This window comes from Littorina saxatilis, linkage group LG8, assembly GCF_037325665.1.
Source record: "Littorina saxatilis isolate snail1 linkage group LG8, US_GU_Lsax_2.0, whole genome shotgun sequence".
Lineage (NCBI taxonomy): Eukaryota > Metazoa > Mollusca > Gastropoda > Littorinimorpha > Littorinidae > Littorina > Littorina saxatilis.
Window position 1 is genome coordinate 30,363,959 of NC_090252.1, and position 12,500 is coordinate 30,376,458.

General features: G+C 41.4%; 2 protein-coding genes and 1 long non-coding RNA gene across 4 annotated transcripts in view; 2 read left to right on the forward strand and 1 right to left on the reverse strand.

Annotated features, from left to right (window-relative positions):
* Positions 1–12,500, forward strand: part of LOC138973272 (uncharacterized) — a 253,426-nt gene that overhangs the window by 53,014 nt on the left and 187,912 nt on the right. The gene's annotated exons all lie outside the window — the stretch shown is intronic.
* On the forward strand, positions 3,334–8,636 carry LOC138973258 (PI-PLC X domain-containing protein 3-like). The gene is made up of 3 exons (XM_070345979.1): positions 3,334–3,498; positions 6,068–6,206; positions 6,511–8,636. Exons 1-3 carry the CDS (start codon positions 3,343–3,345, stop codon positions 7,491–7,493), a joined length of 1,278 nt encoding a protein of 425 aa, XP_070202080.1. The 5' UTR covers positions 3,334–3,342; the 3' UTR covers positions 7,494–8,636.
* The window catches only part of LOC138973259 (PI-PLC X domain-containing protein 3-like), a 5,434-nt gene continuing 4,320 nt past the window's right edge, over positions 11,387–12,500 (reverse strand). For both annotated transcript variants that reach the window (XM_070345980.1, XM_070345981.1), the window contains exon 3: positions 11,387–12,500. This exon is cut by the window's right edge and continues 1,081 nt beyond it. In XM_070345980.1, coding sequence (XP_070202081.1) covers positions 12,491–12,500 — 10 coding nt within the window. In that variant the 3' untranslated portion in view covers positions 11,387–12,490.

Sequence of the window (12,500 nt, forward strand, 5' to 3'; positions counted from 1 at the left end):
TATATATATATATATATATACATTTATAGATACGGCTTCTCTGTGTGTGTGTGTGTGTGTGTTTGTGTGTGTGTGTAAGCAACACCTGTGGATTATAGAGTTCTGTTTGTGATGGGGTCTAGCGGCTTTTGTCTGTCTGTATTTAAGCTCTAGAAATTGGTAATTCCCAGCTTCTGCCCTTAGGCGGTTAATCCGACCTCACCATTGCTCATTTGACTTTGGAGTGTGATTTGAACTCATGCCACTTTCAACCCCTGACTCAGTTTATAAACTCAAATAGAAATATCCTGCCAAATACCTCAAAGGAAAAATTAAGCTATCTTTTAAGTTTTAATAAAGACCTTGGGTGGCAAGGTCCCAAACTTATCGCTGGACTTATGCACACGCACCCACTTGGTCCCTGGATATAAAGAGACATTGCTGCGGCTGACACCATTGCTTCTCATACAGCTACTATATATTTTTATCAGAACTTTTAAAAATACCATTTTATATCCAAGTATCTCTTAACACCATTTTTAATTAGATGAGCGAGAGTGTGCGGGGGGCGGGAGGGTGGTGAACCTCTGTACATAAAGGGAAAGTTTGTGTGCGTAATGTGTGTGTTTTTAATCTAAGACAAATGTCGCCAATGTTTTTACAGAGTGACGTTAAATAAACGATTTTATCATCTGTCTGTATGTTCTGGCATTTGAGAAGCCACAACAGATAATATAGGGCTAAGAAATAAGCTCTAAAATTCTCAATCCCGTTTGACAGGACTTCGCCTTCAAAGGTGATTGTGGTGAACCGCCACGCTGTCTGTCTCTGTCTCGCGATTCACCCCGGCGAAGCAGGGTATTCCTCTAGTTATCAATGCATAATGAACACCGTTTATATTCTTCAAAATCGCCCTTTGCTTTCAAACAGTCCCTGTGGTTTGCAGCACCTTCTGTTTCCTGATCAAGCCACTTTGGTTTCTCAATATGTCTAACTCTGTGCGTAACTAATGGTGCATGTTTATCATAAATAGAAATAAAAATAGTATACCAATGCTCCAAAGCTTTATCAGGATTCGTAAAGCTATAGACTTCAGAAAGAGGACTGTGAATTAAATCAGAGAGAAAAGCATTTTTATCAAAACGCGAGAAACGACGATAAGCTACAGTTTTATGTCCAGCTTTAGGGATTTTAATACCTTTCTAGGTAAGACACACTGGATAATGATCACTGCAGGATAAAATAGGAACGCATGTTTCAATAATATTTTGTTTTTCTGAAACGTAAATATGGTCAATAAGTGTTTTAGAAACAGCCATGACCCTCGTGGGTAACTGAACCATTTGATGCAAATCGAAGCTATTAATTTTATCATTCCAATTTTTATTTGGCTTCAGTAAATCAATATTAAAATCCCCTAAGAGCAAGATTTCTTTTGAATCCAGTGTTGCAGAGTCCATCATAATAGTAAAGTTATCTGCCCAATTTACTCTTTCTATAAATAAACCCTATAAGTAAGGGTGGAGATCTTTTTAATTTCACTTCAATCCATATTGATTCAACTCCATGAACCTCAAGTAGTCGTTTATATGTAACTGATTCACTTATGTAAACAGTAATGCCTGTTTCATTCGTCTCAACAGGATCATTCCGAACAATGATGTCAGAGTCTAACACATTATCTGATAGTCTGGATTCAGAAAAACCAAACATATGAAAACTGTTTCCAGAATTAAAAAGTACATTTGAAACATCAGACATTTTGTTATATAAATGATTAATATTCAGGTGTCCTATGCGAAGCCCTTCCTTATTCGGCCAAGATGTTTTAGTTGAAGTCATGGTAAGGTTTATAATTCCAAATCTTTTTTGTTTTCCTTCTTTAATCAAAGGAGATTGACCTAAATGTCAAGTAAAAATAGAATAAAAATGAAAAAAATTAAAGAAAAAGAGAGGGAGAGAGAGAGAGAGAGAGAGAGAGAGAGAGAGAGAGAGAGAGAGAGAGAGAGAGAGAGAGTGAGGGAGAAAGAGAGAGAGAGAGAGAGAGAGAGAGAGAGAGAGAGAGAGAGAGAGAGAGAGAGAGAGAGAGAGAGATTTTTTTAAACAGCCAATAAACTATTTATTCGTTTTTTATTATTTTTCATTCCTTTTTATATTTAGTCAAGTTTTGACTAAATATTTTAACATCGAGGGAATCGAAACGAGGGTCGTGGTGTATGTGCGTGTGTGCGTGCGTGTGTGCGTGTGTGTGTGCGTGTGTGTGTGTAGAGCGATTCAGACTAAACTACTGGACCGATCTTTATGAAATTTGACATGAGAGTTCCTGGGTATGAAATCCCCGAATGTTTTTTTCATTTTTTTGATAAATGTCTTTGATGACGTCATATCCGGCTTTTCGTGAAAGTTGAGGCGGCACTGTCACGCCCTCATTTTTCAACCAAATTCGTTGAGATTTTGGTCAAGTCATCTTCGACGAAGCCCGGACTTCGGTATTGCATTTCAGCTTGGTGGCTTAAAAATTAATTAATGACTTTGGTCATTAAAAATCTGAAAATTGTAAAAAAAAATTAAAATTTATAAAACGATCCAAATTTACGTTTATTTTATTCTCCATCATTTGCTGATTCCAAAAACATATAAATATGTTATATTCGGATTAAAAACAAGCTCTGAAAATTAAATATATAAAAATTATTATCAAATTGTTTTTTTCGAAATCAATTTAAAAACACTTTCATCTTATTCCTTGTCGGTTCCTGATTCCAAAAATATATAGATATGATATGTTTGGATTAAAAACACGCTCAGAAAGTTAAAACGAAGAGAGGTACAGAAAAGCGTGCTATCCTTCTCAGCGCAACGAATACCCCGCTCTTCTTGTCAATTCCACGGGCACTGCCTTTGCCACGGGCGGTGGAGTGACGATGCTACGAGTATACGGTCTTGCTGCGTTGCGTTGCGTTCAGTTTCATTCTGTGAGTTCGACAGCTACTTGACTAAATATTGTAATTTCGCCTTACGCGACTTGTCTTTACTTATTCTTCCAGGGACATAATTACTAAAGAAACCAACCACTGTCTCGTTTTGCCTTAATTGCCGTTGAATTCAGTTTCACCAAGTCACCTGACCTATAAAAATATTAACTGCTCGGTCACAAACCAAAGCGTTTGTCTCCTCTTCAGACTAACTTGCTGTGTCTGTGCATGTTTCATATTTTTTGGGATCTGTTTCTGGTTATTTATCTTCCTGCTTTGGGAACGATCTTGCTAGTAAACTTAATGAGGGTGTCATTGTAACCTGATAGAATCTGGTTTTACCTTCTCAGTATTAGGTCATCCGGGTTTCCACTGATTGGCTGTTCTGATGCAAATGTTATCCAAAGAAATTACGCGTGATGTCCATTGTCAGAGGGTATTTAAAGACGCGCCGCACACAAGTCGTGACGACACCCGTTTGAAGGAATTCAGTATCAGTGTCTTTTGGAATTGTTCTCCAAGTCTTTATGTCATCAGCCGAAAGGTAGGTTTCTTATAATCTGATTTTATTTGATACACAGTCCTTCCTGAGAAAATGATTCGGGTCGCGATCTCAGATCTGACGAGGCTGTTACATGGGATAAGCTTGCCATTACTGCGCTTGAACACCTACCAAAAATCAACTGCCTGACTGCTGTGTGTGCATAGTAGCATTTTTGAGTAGCGTTTGTTTTTGTTAGTAATTAGGAAGGGTTAGGCGTGGTAAGACGACGTCGGCCTCCTAATCGGGAGGTCGTGAGTTCGAATCCCGGTCGCTGCCGCCTGGGGGGTTAAGAGTGGAGATTTGTCCGATCTCCCAGGTCAACTTATGTGCAGACCTGCTTAGTGACTTAACCCCCTTCGTGTGTACACGCAAGCACAAGATCAAGTGCGCACGGAAAAGATCATGTATTCCATGTCAGAGTTCGGTGGGTTATAGAAACACGAAAATACCAAGCATGCCTCCCCCGAAATCGGCGTATGGGTGCCTGAATGGCGGAGTAAAAACGGTCATACACGGAAAAATCCACTCGTGCTAAAAACATGAGCGTCCTGCAAACAGGTCTTACATTTTAGCCGTCGCGAGGCTTTTGCCCGAGGAACGTAGCTGCAGAGTTCTGTGAGGCTGGCGGGCGGATTTCTCACACTGCGGCTCCGCCAGTGAAGAAACTGTCGATCTATCTACTGTCTTCGTCTCCACGATTGTTTCGGAATACTTTGTTATTACCTTATTAGAGACCTCTTTTTTTCTTATTTATGTTGGTCCCGAATAGTCAAATCGGATGTCGGGACGTTTAAAACAATAACTAATATCTTTGCTGTGAATGTATGATGTTTTGCATCGACATGTCTCATGACTAGTACTTGGATAAGTAGAGAGACATTTCATCAAAGGGCCTATCTGGTTCTATGGCCTTTATTGTCTACATACAGCAAAACTCTTTTTTTCGAAACGCTGGTCTTTATGCTCAAAAGAAACAGAACATTGAATAACATCCAGAGGAAAGCGTACCAACAGAGACGTCTCAGATCATGAGGAAGACCAAGAAATTAGGTTAAAACCTGGGAACATTAAAAAGGCCGAAAGAAAGGTAATACGTACTCTGTACCGGCCTGTGGATCCAGTAAAGGGTGCACGAAAATATATTCATATGAGTTCATATACAGAGCATTGTGAAAAATGTATGCTGGAAATGCATTCGAAGCTTGGACATTTCAAATAAAAAATAGACATATGATAACGTAACAGGCAATTAAGATATCGAAAAACGAGCAAGCGAGGCCACCATTTACTCTAGCTGTGTGTCCTTGCCTCTTAACTTGCAGACCAACTGAAGATATTTTTCAAAATATAATTTTTAAAAGCATCTTTACCGTGCTTCACAATTACTTAAATTCGGAACCTATCTTCAATTCTAAAATAATGTATGTTTGCCCCTGTTGTAGTTCTGCCCTATATCCTTTCCTGGGTCCTCCATTATGGTAGTGTGACTCGTTTTTTGGGGGGTACCGTTGTGGTAATTTCGTGTATGCCTGTTTCTCTGTGCCTGCATGTGCGTTTAACAACAAGGAAAACAAAACAAACATCAGCGGTTTTCCTTAAATGACACACACACACATACATCACACAAACACACACACACACACACAAACACATACACACACACACACACACACACACACACACACACACACACACACACACAGCAAACAGCACACACACACACAGACACACAGACACAGACAGACAGACAGACAGACAGACAGACACACACACACACACACACACTCACTCACTCACTCACTCACGTCCACATTCTCTCTCTCTCTCTCTCTCTCTCTCTCTCTCTCTCTCTCTCTCTCTCTCTCTCTCTCTTTCAGTCAGACATGCATGTGGCAAAATCAGGGTTAAATTTCACTTATCTCGATACTATTTTAAAAGTAAACATTACACATATTTGGCCTTTGGTACATTTGTTAGGAAGGACTCTAAAGGCTGTCATCTTTTTCTTGCGAAACTTCTTTCACTTCATTATGATTTTGCTTTGCAATGATTATCAAGAGTAACACTCAACGAAGCAAACTAAATTAGTTAGTTTATTTGTGGTGGTCTGATTCATCAAGTAAGAATGTACGACTTAATTGTGTGGTTTTCTTTTGCTTGTTTGTTTGTATTTTTGTGTTTATTTATTGTCTTTGTTTGTCACTTTGTTTGTTTCTTATCTTTAATTTGTCTGTCTGTGTGTGTGTTTTGTTGTTGCTTTTCTCTCTATGTTTGTCTGTCTGTCTGTCTGTTCTCCGTTGTTCCTATCAATATTGTGTGACTGCAGTGTTGTTCACAGACTCAAATCTGTTGGGCCTGAATTGAAAATATGTAAAAGTCCTTACGAACTGGCCACACAAATAATGGTCCTTCAGAAGACCTCCTGCATGCCCAAACTAACGGACTGTCGAACGGCCAGAGGTCAGACGATTGCGTCAGGAAAAGAGGCATGCGTCAATGACCGAGTACTGCAAGCCCCAATATGACTGTGTATTTTACACAACTAATATAACTTGTGTTTATCTCGTAGTCTCAAGTCGTGGGCGAGCGGTCCGTGATCACTTGCACGATGGGCTGTTGTTCAAGCAAGAGGAACCAGGCTGACTGGATGAATAGTCTGGGAGATGAGATGCGTAACAGGCTGCCTCTCTGGAAGTTGGCTCTGCCAGGTACTGCTTTTTACATTTAGTCAAGTTTTGACTAAATGTTTTAACATAGACGGAGAATCGAGACGAGGGTGGTGGAGGTGGTAGAGGTGGTGGCGGTGGTGGTGGTGGTGTGTGTATGTGTGTGTGTGTGTGTGTGTGTGTGTGTGTGTGTGTGTGTGTTTGCCTGCATATTTTGCGTGCGTCTGTACATACGTTTGTGTGTAAAGTCGTGTGGTAAGCCTGGTTTTTTTCATGGCTTGGCTTCTTTTCCTTTTCCTTTCCTTTTGTCCGTTTCTGAAACGCATCTCTTCTTCATTTTGTCTAGGCTCGCACGACTCCGGAACATTCCAACTTAACCGGTGCTGCGGGATCGCAGCGGACTGCGACGTGAAAGTCAGAATTGGCCTTGACCTTCTCTCCGCCATCACGTGCTGCGTCTCTTCCTGCTTCATCCACAAATGGGGTCAGTGTCAGGCGCTCAACTTCTACCAACAGCTGAAAGCCGGCGTGCGATATTTTGACATGAGGGTGGAAAAGGGCACGTGCTGTGGTCGCGAGTCCTATAATTGTGTTCACACCCTTCGCGGGGCATCTGTGCGAAAGTGCATGGAAGATGTGAAAGAGTTTTTGCTGAAGCATGAAGGCGAAGTTGTGTTGTTGGACTTTAATCGGTTCTTCGGCATGGAGAGTGACGAGGACCACATTAACCTAGTGGCGATGCTCGAGAAGGTGTTCTTCGACCGTGACAAAGACCGCAGCATGCTGTACCGGTACTCGCCAAAGAACAGTCCTCAAGACCTGACTCTCAACAAACTGTGCCAAGACGGAACGCGGGTGATTGTCTTCTACTACGACGCGGATCACCCCAATAAAACTCTCCGCCCTGCAGAACGCAGCCAGCTGTTGCCGGGCAGTACCATCAAATCTCAAGCGAGCTGGGCCAACACGATGTGCGTAGAATCCTGGCAGAAAAAACAGAACAATCAATCCGACGCGCGACACAATGCAGATAAATTCTACGTGTGTCAAGGCGTGCTGACGCCAGGTACCAAGGTGGTGTTGAAGAATGCCTGCAACACTCTGTGTTGCTGTGGTTTAAAGGGTACGATTAAGACTGAGTGTGCGGACAAAATCAACCCCTCGTTAATGCGCTGGATGAAAGATGACGTGCAAAACTCTGAGACTAAGAGAGGTGTCATCTTCTCCGCTGACTTTGTCAGTGAGGAGTATTGTGAAGTAGATGAGCATGTTGCGAAGAGCTTTGCGCAAAGCGTAATTGAGCTGAATCAGTTCGTGAAGGTAAACTAGTGTGAATGACAGAGTTAAACCACAAGCCTATCTACGCTTCGGATGAAACAAGGTATGCGAACGAAGCCTTGGGAGACAGGGGAGGATCAAATCATTTTTAGGGGGGAGGGGGAGGGGGGGTCCAATTCTTTTGGTTTAGTGACAATTCGACGACGCGAAGCAATTAGTTGAGGGCGTGAAGCGTTCGAATCTCCTAGGAGGGTCCGGGGGCATGCCGCTCCCCCCCCCGAACATTTTTGATAAAAACAAGGAAAATGGAGAAAACTGGTGCAATCTGAGCCAAGAAAGTACCCAACTACTTTCTAAAATCGCCACTTAAAAAAAAGGCTGGCTCCTAGGGGGGTCCGGGGGTATGCCCCCCCCCCCCCCGAAAATATTGATATAAAATCTGGTGCAATCTGAGCCATAAGTTTTTCTTTATTTTCAATTTTTCTCCCTCTTTTATTAATCTTTTTTTTAGGCTAAGGGGGGGGGGGGTCCGGAAACCCCCCTTGGATCCGCCCCTGGGAGAGATGTCATCTTCACGGCTGATTTTGTAAGGGAAGAGCATGGTGGAGGGGTTAGTGCGTTGCAAAAGGCTTTGTGAGAAAAGTGATTGCGCTGAAGGAGTTCTTGTTGTTGAAGTAGAAACTATGTAAATGACAGAATGTTAAACATCGTGTGTACAGCTCCGGGAGAGCTGTCATCCACACTGCTGATTTTGTCAGTGAGGAGTATGATGCAGAGCCTGCATGTAAACAGTGCGGATTATTTGTGCGAAGCGTGATTGAGCTGAATGAGTTGTTGTTGAAACAGGACAAAAGTCAATGACAGACTTGGAAACACGATGTGCAAAGCTCGGGGAGAGGTGTCATGTTATTGTATAAATTATGTACCGCTGACTTTGTTAGTGAGGAGAATGGTGGACTGGATGAGTGTGTAGCAAAGAGCTTCTTGAGATGGGTATTTGAGCTAAATTTGGTTGCTGTTGACGCAGAAACAGTATGAATCTGTTGTTGACACAAAACAGTATGAATCTGTTGTTGAAACAGAAAAAGGGGAATCTGTTGTTGAAACAGAAAAAAAGGGGAATCTGTTGTTGAAACAGAAAAAAGGGGAATCTGTTGTTGAAACAGAAAAAGTGGGAATCTGTTGTTGAAACAGTATAGAACTGTTGTTGAAACAGAAACAGTATGAACAACTTTGATCGAAAGTTCCTGGAAGAGATGTGGTATCTTTACCACTGACGAGTATTGAGGAGAGGCGTTGTGTGAGTGTGTTGATGTAGCTTTGTGAGAAGTGTGATCGAGTTTAATCAGTTGTTGAAGCAGAATCAACATAAATGATGGAATGTCAAAAGAGAGGTTTTTAAGGTAGGCTACTACTGAAGCCGTCTTTTAAGAACGAAATGTGTTGTGTGAAGAAATCAGGTCCTACAATCCAAACCATCTGTACATTTACCTCCATTGTAAGAGTCTTAACATAGAGGTAAATAAAATGTACATAATTATGTTATGAACTGAAAATCTGAAGAAAGTTAACTTTGGTGGTGTGCGTGTCAGTGGGCGCGGGGATGGGGGGGGGGGGGGTATCCAACAATAAGCATGGTGATTGTGACACAACAATAACACTACCTTACTCCGCTCATATTCAAGCTTTCTCCTTGTACTGCAGCAATTTAACAAGTTCGGGAACACGTGTGTTATGGGTAATTATTAATCGTGAACCCACTTTTTTAATTGTCAAAGTTAAAGCAAATCGCTGATAGAAAAACCGTAGAAATGGTTCACCATGCTTATATAATGCCTCACATAAGTATTCTGTTTCAACACTCTGGGATGGCAACAGTGATGTCCACTTTAAGAAAGTCTACTCTGTGTCATCGTTCGATTGAACTCATTATTAGTGAAAATGTTTTTAACTAACATGAGGTTAAGAATTCTGATTGTTCTTCCTCCTAAAAAGCATTTTCAGATGTACTTATATCAGTGACAGGGGCGGATCAGTTCATTTTATGGGGGGGGGGGGGGGGGGTGTTCCAAAAGTATATTGTGAAGATATGGGTGTGAAGGCGCGAAGCGCCGAGCCGACGGCGCGAAGCACCTAGCTTGCTAGGGGGGTCCGGGGGCATGCCCCCCCTGAAAATTTTGAAAAAAGGATGCAAAATGGTGCAATCTGGTGCATTCTGAGGATGATCGTTATACAGTTTCAGGCAGCAGATTTTGTCACTGATTAATACCCCAAAAATTGAAACTCAACCCCAAAAAACACACACAAATATTTTTATTTTTTGGCTTGGGGGGGGGGGGGGGTTCCGGAAACCCCAGAAACCCCCCCCCCCTCGTCCGCCCCTGAGTGATAATGTACATAGTATAATACAAAAAAGTGCCGCTTTATATTTCACCATATATATGGATCGGCCAACTTGAACCAACTATTTCCGCGAAAATACCTTAATATAACATGTTTTCCTTTTTCGGGTGCATCAATTTAGAACTCACTACCATCATCTCTCGAACGATTGAATTCACTAAAAAGTTTCAAAAAAATATGTTCATATATAATCACCTCATTATTTGATGATTTTGATGTTTTGAGATTCCCCCGGGAAAATTCTTTGTTTTACATTAATTTTACTCCCAGTTATGCTGAAGTGAAGCTTAATTCCTCATCATGTATTCTCCTTGCCCTGCTTCGAGTATAATTTCCTCTAAATTAAGCATTATGTGTTTTTCATCATCATCATCATCATCATCATCATCATCATCATCATCATCATCATCATCATCATCATCATCATCATCATCATCATCATCATCATCATCATCATCATCATCATCATCTTTATCTTTAAAATCCTCATCGATCCTCATCTTCATCATCATCATCAGCAGCAGCAACGGGTTTATATTTGCGTTTTTATTTGTATTTTTGCTTCTACAGTGTTTCTGTTTAAAAAAATAAAATTAAACATTAAAAAAGAGAGAGAGAGAGAGAGAGAGAGAGAGAGAGAGAGAGAGAGAGAGAGAGAGAGAGAGAGTATGTGTGTGTCTATGCGTGTGTGTGTACACACACACACACGCACATACACAAACACACACATACATGCACTCACCATGCATGCACACACACACACACACACACACGCATGCACATACCCACTCATCTACGCGCACTATCACACATGCACGCACGAGCACACGCGCACACATACACATTCTCACACACGCACGCACGAGCACACACACACACAAACAAACATACAGACACAGACACACACACACACACACACACACACAAACACACACACACCCCTCTGTTCCTGTTTGCTTCTATGCCAGAATAATATAAATGCTGTGACTCATTCTAACGTGCCACATTAGCACACTGACAATGGCAGCTATTATTCTGTGTGGCAGCACAACCCCAAATGAACACATGTAAATCAAGATTGGAGACATTTTAATTAACTACCTTGTTGAGCAGGAAGTTCTAAAATAGACTTTAATATTGTGTCCTGCTCTTCACGTGAGGGCTAGACTGCAAACACTTTTTGTCAAGACTCTTTTGAGACCGTGCACGAATGCAAGTGCACCCGCTATTGTCTCGTTGCAAGTGCCTGTGTAATGTGCCTTCCTTCTCGCGCGGACCCCTATCATAGATCCCACCAGATCTGTTGAGGACTTTACCTGGGGTAAGAGTATACTCTTCTCGTGAAGACAAAGGACAGTTCTAGTCGTGTTGTAAGAATGTTTTCGTGCTCAACCAGTTTCATTCACAGGAGGAATTTTAACAATATTCTTCCGGATTATTGTGTGGAGTAACTGGATTATACCAAATTAATATGTAAAGCGCTTAGAGAACGTCAAGCGCCAGATAAATCTCCCCATACAAACACCAACAACACAAGTGACCATGTTTTGTTGAAAATCGATTGTATAATTATGCATTCATCAAATGAATCAATGGTGGTATCTTCGATTACTTGCCAACTGAAAAACAAACCCACCTAAATATCGCTGTCGTGTGAGAAGAAACGTATAAACAAAAAAGGTCAAACAAAGTTTTTTTCTCGTACACGCAAACTCCGACATGTTTTGAAACTAATCGTGTTTGCTTTTTGTGTGCAAAAGGCACTAAGGCTCAGGGGGCAATTAATCATAAATGCCCTTGTTAAAGACAGTCTGTCTTTATCCGACCACCTTGAGAGCCTTTGACACAATGGCTACGGTGTTCTTGACATGCTGAATGGTCGTTTAAAGTGTGCATACAAATGAGATTTGTTCCAAGGTCGGGCACTCTCCTATAGAAGCCATACTGAAGTAAGAACAACAACAGCAAGCACACACTTACAGGGCAGAGAGAGAACGAGAGAGAGAGAGAGAGAGAGAGAGAGAGAGAGAGAGAGAGAGAGAGAGAGAGAGAGAGAGAGAGAGAGAGAGAGAGAGAGAGAGAGAGAGAGAGAGAGAGAGAGAGAGAGAGAGAGAGATCCCCAATAGGGCTATCTGTGACGGGACACTACTCTCCCTCTCTTTTTGCTCTGCTAAGAGATTTGTATAATCTTGGACGTAAGTCTCTGCTGACTTTCAGTTGTTTCTTTCACAGCTTTGATTGTGTATTGGATGGTCTCAAATTCGTTTTTTGAAAGTTGCATTGCCTTTAAAGCGATCCAGCTGCATAAGTCTTGCAGAATACTCTTCCCTAAACTAGCCCTGTGACCGAGACCAGGAACAAGAAGAAGAAGAAGAAGAAGAAGAAGAAAAAGAAGAAGAAGAAGAAGAAGAAGAAGAAGAAGAAGAAGAAGAAGAAGAAGAAGAAGAAGAAGAAGAAGAAGAAGAAGAACAACAACAACAAAACAACAACAACAACAACAACAACAACAACAACAACAACAACAACAACAACAACAACAACATACGTTATTTTTAGTTGTGAAAAGAATAAAACACAAAACATTTTACACGAATCGAGACAGTCACTGTTCCTCCGAGACCGCGCGAGGCTCCTTCTTCTCTGGATTAGTTCGAA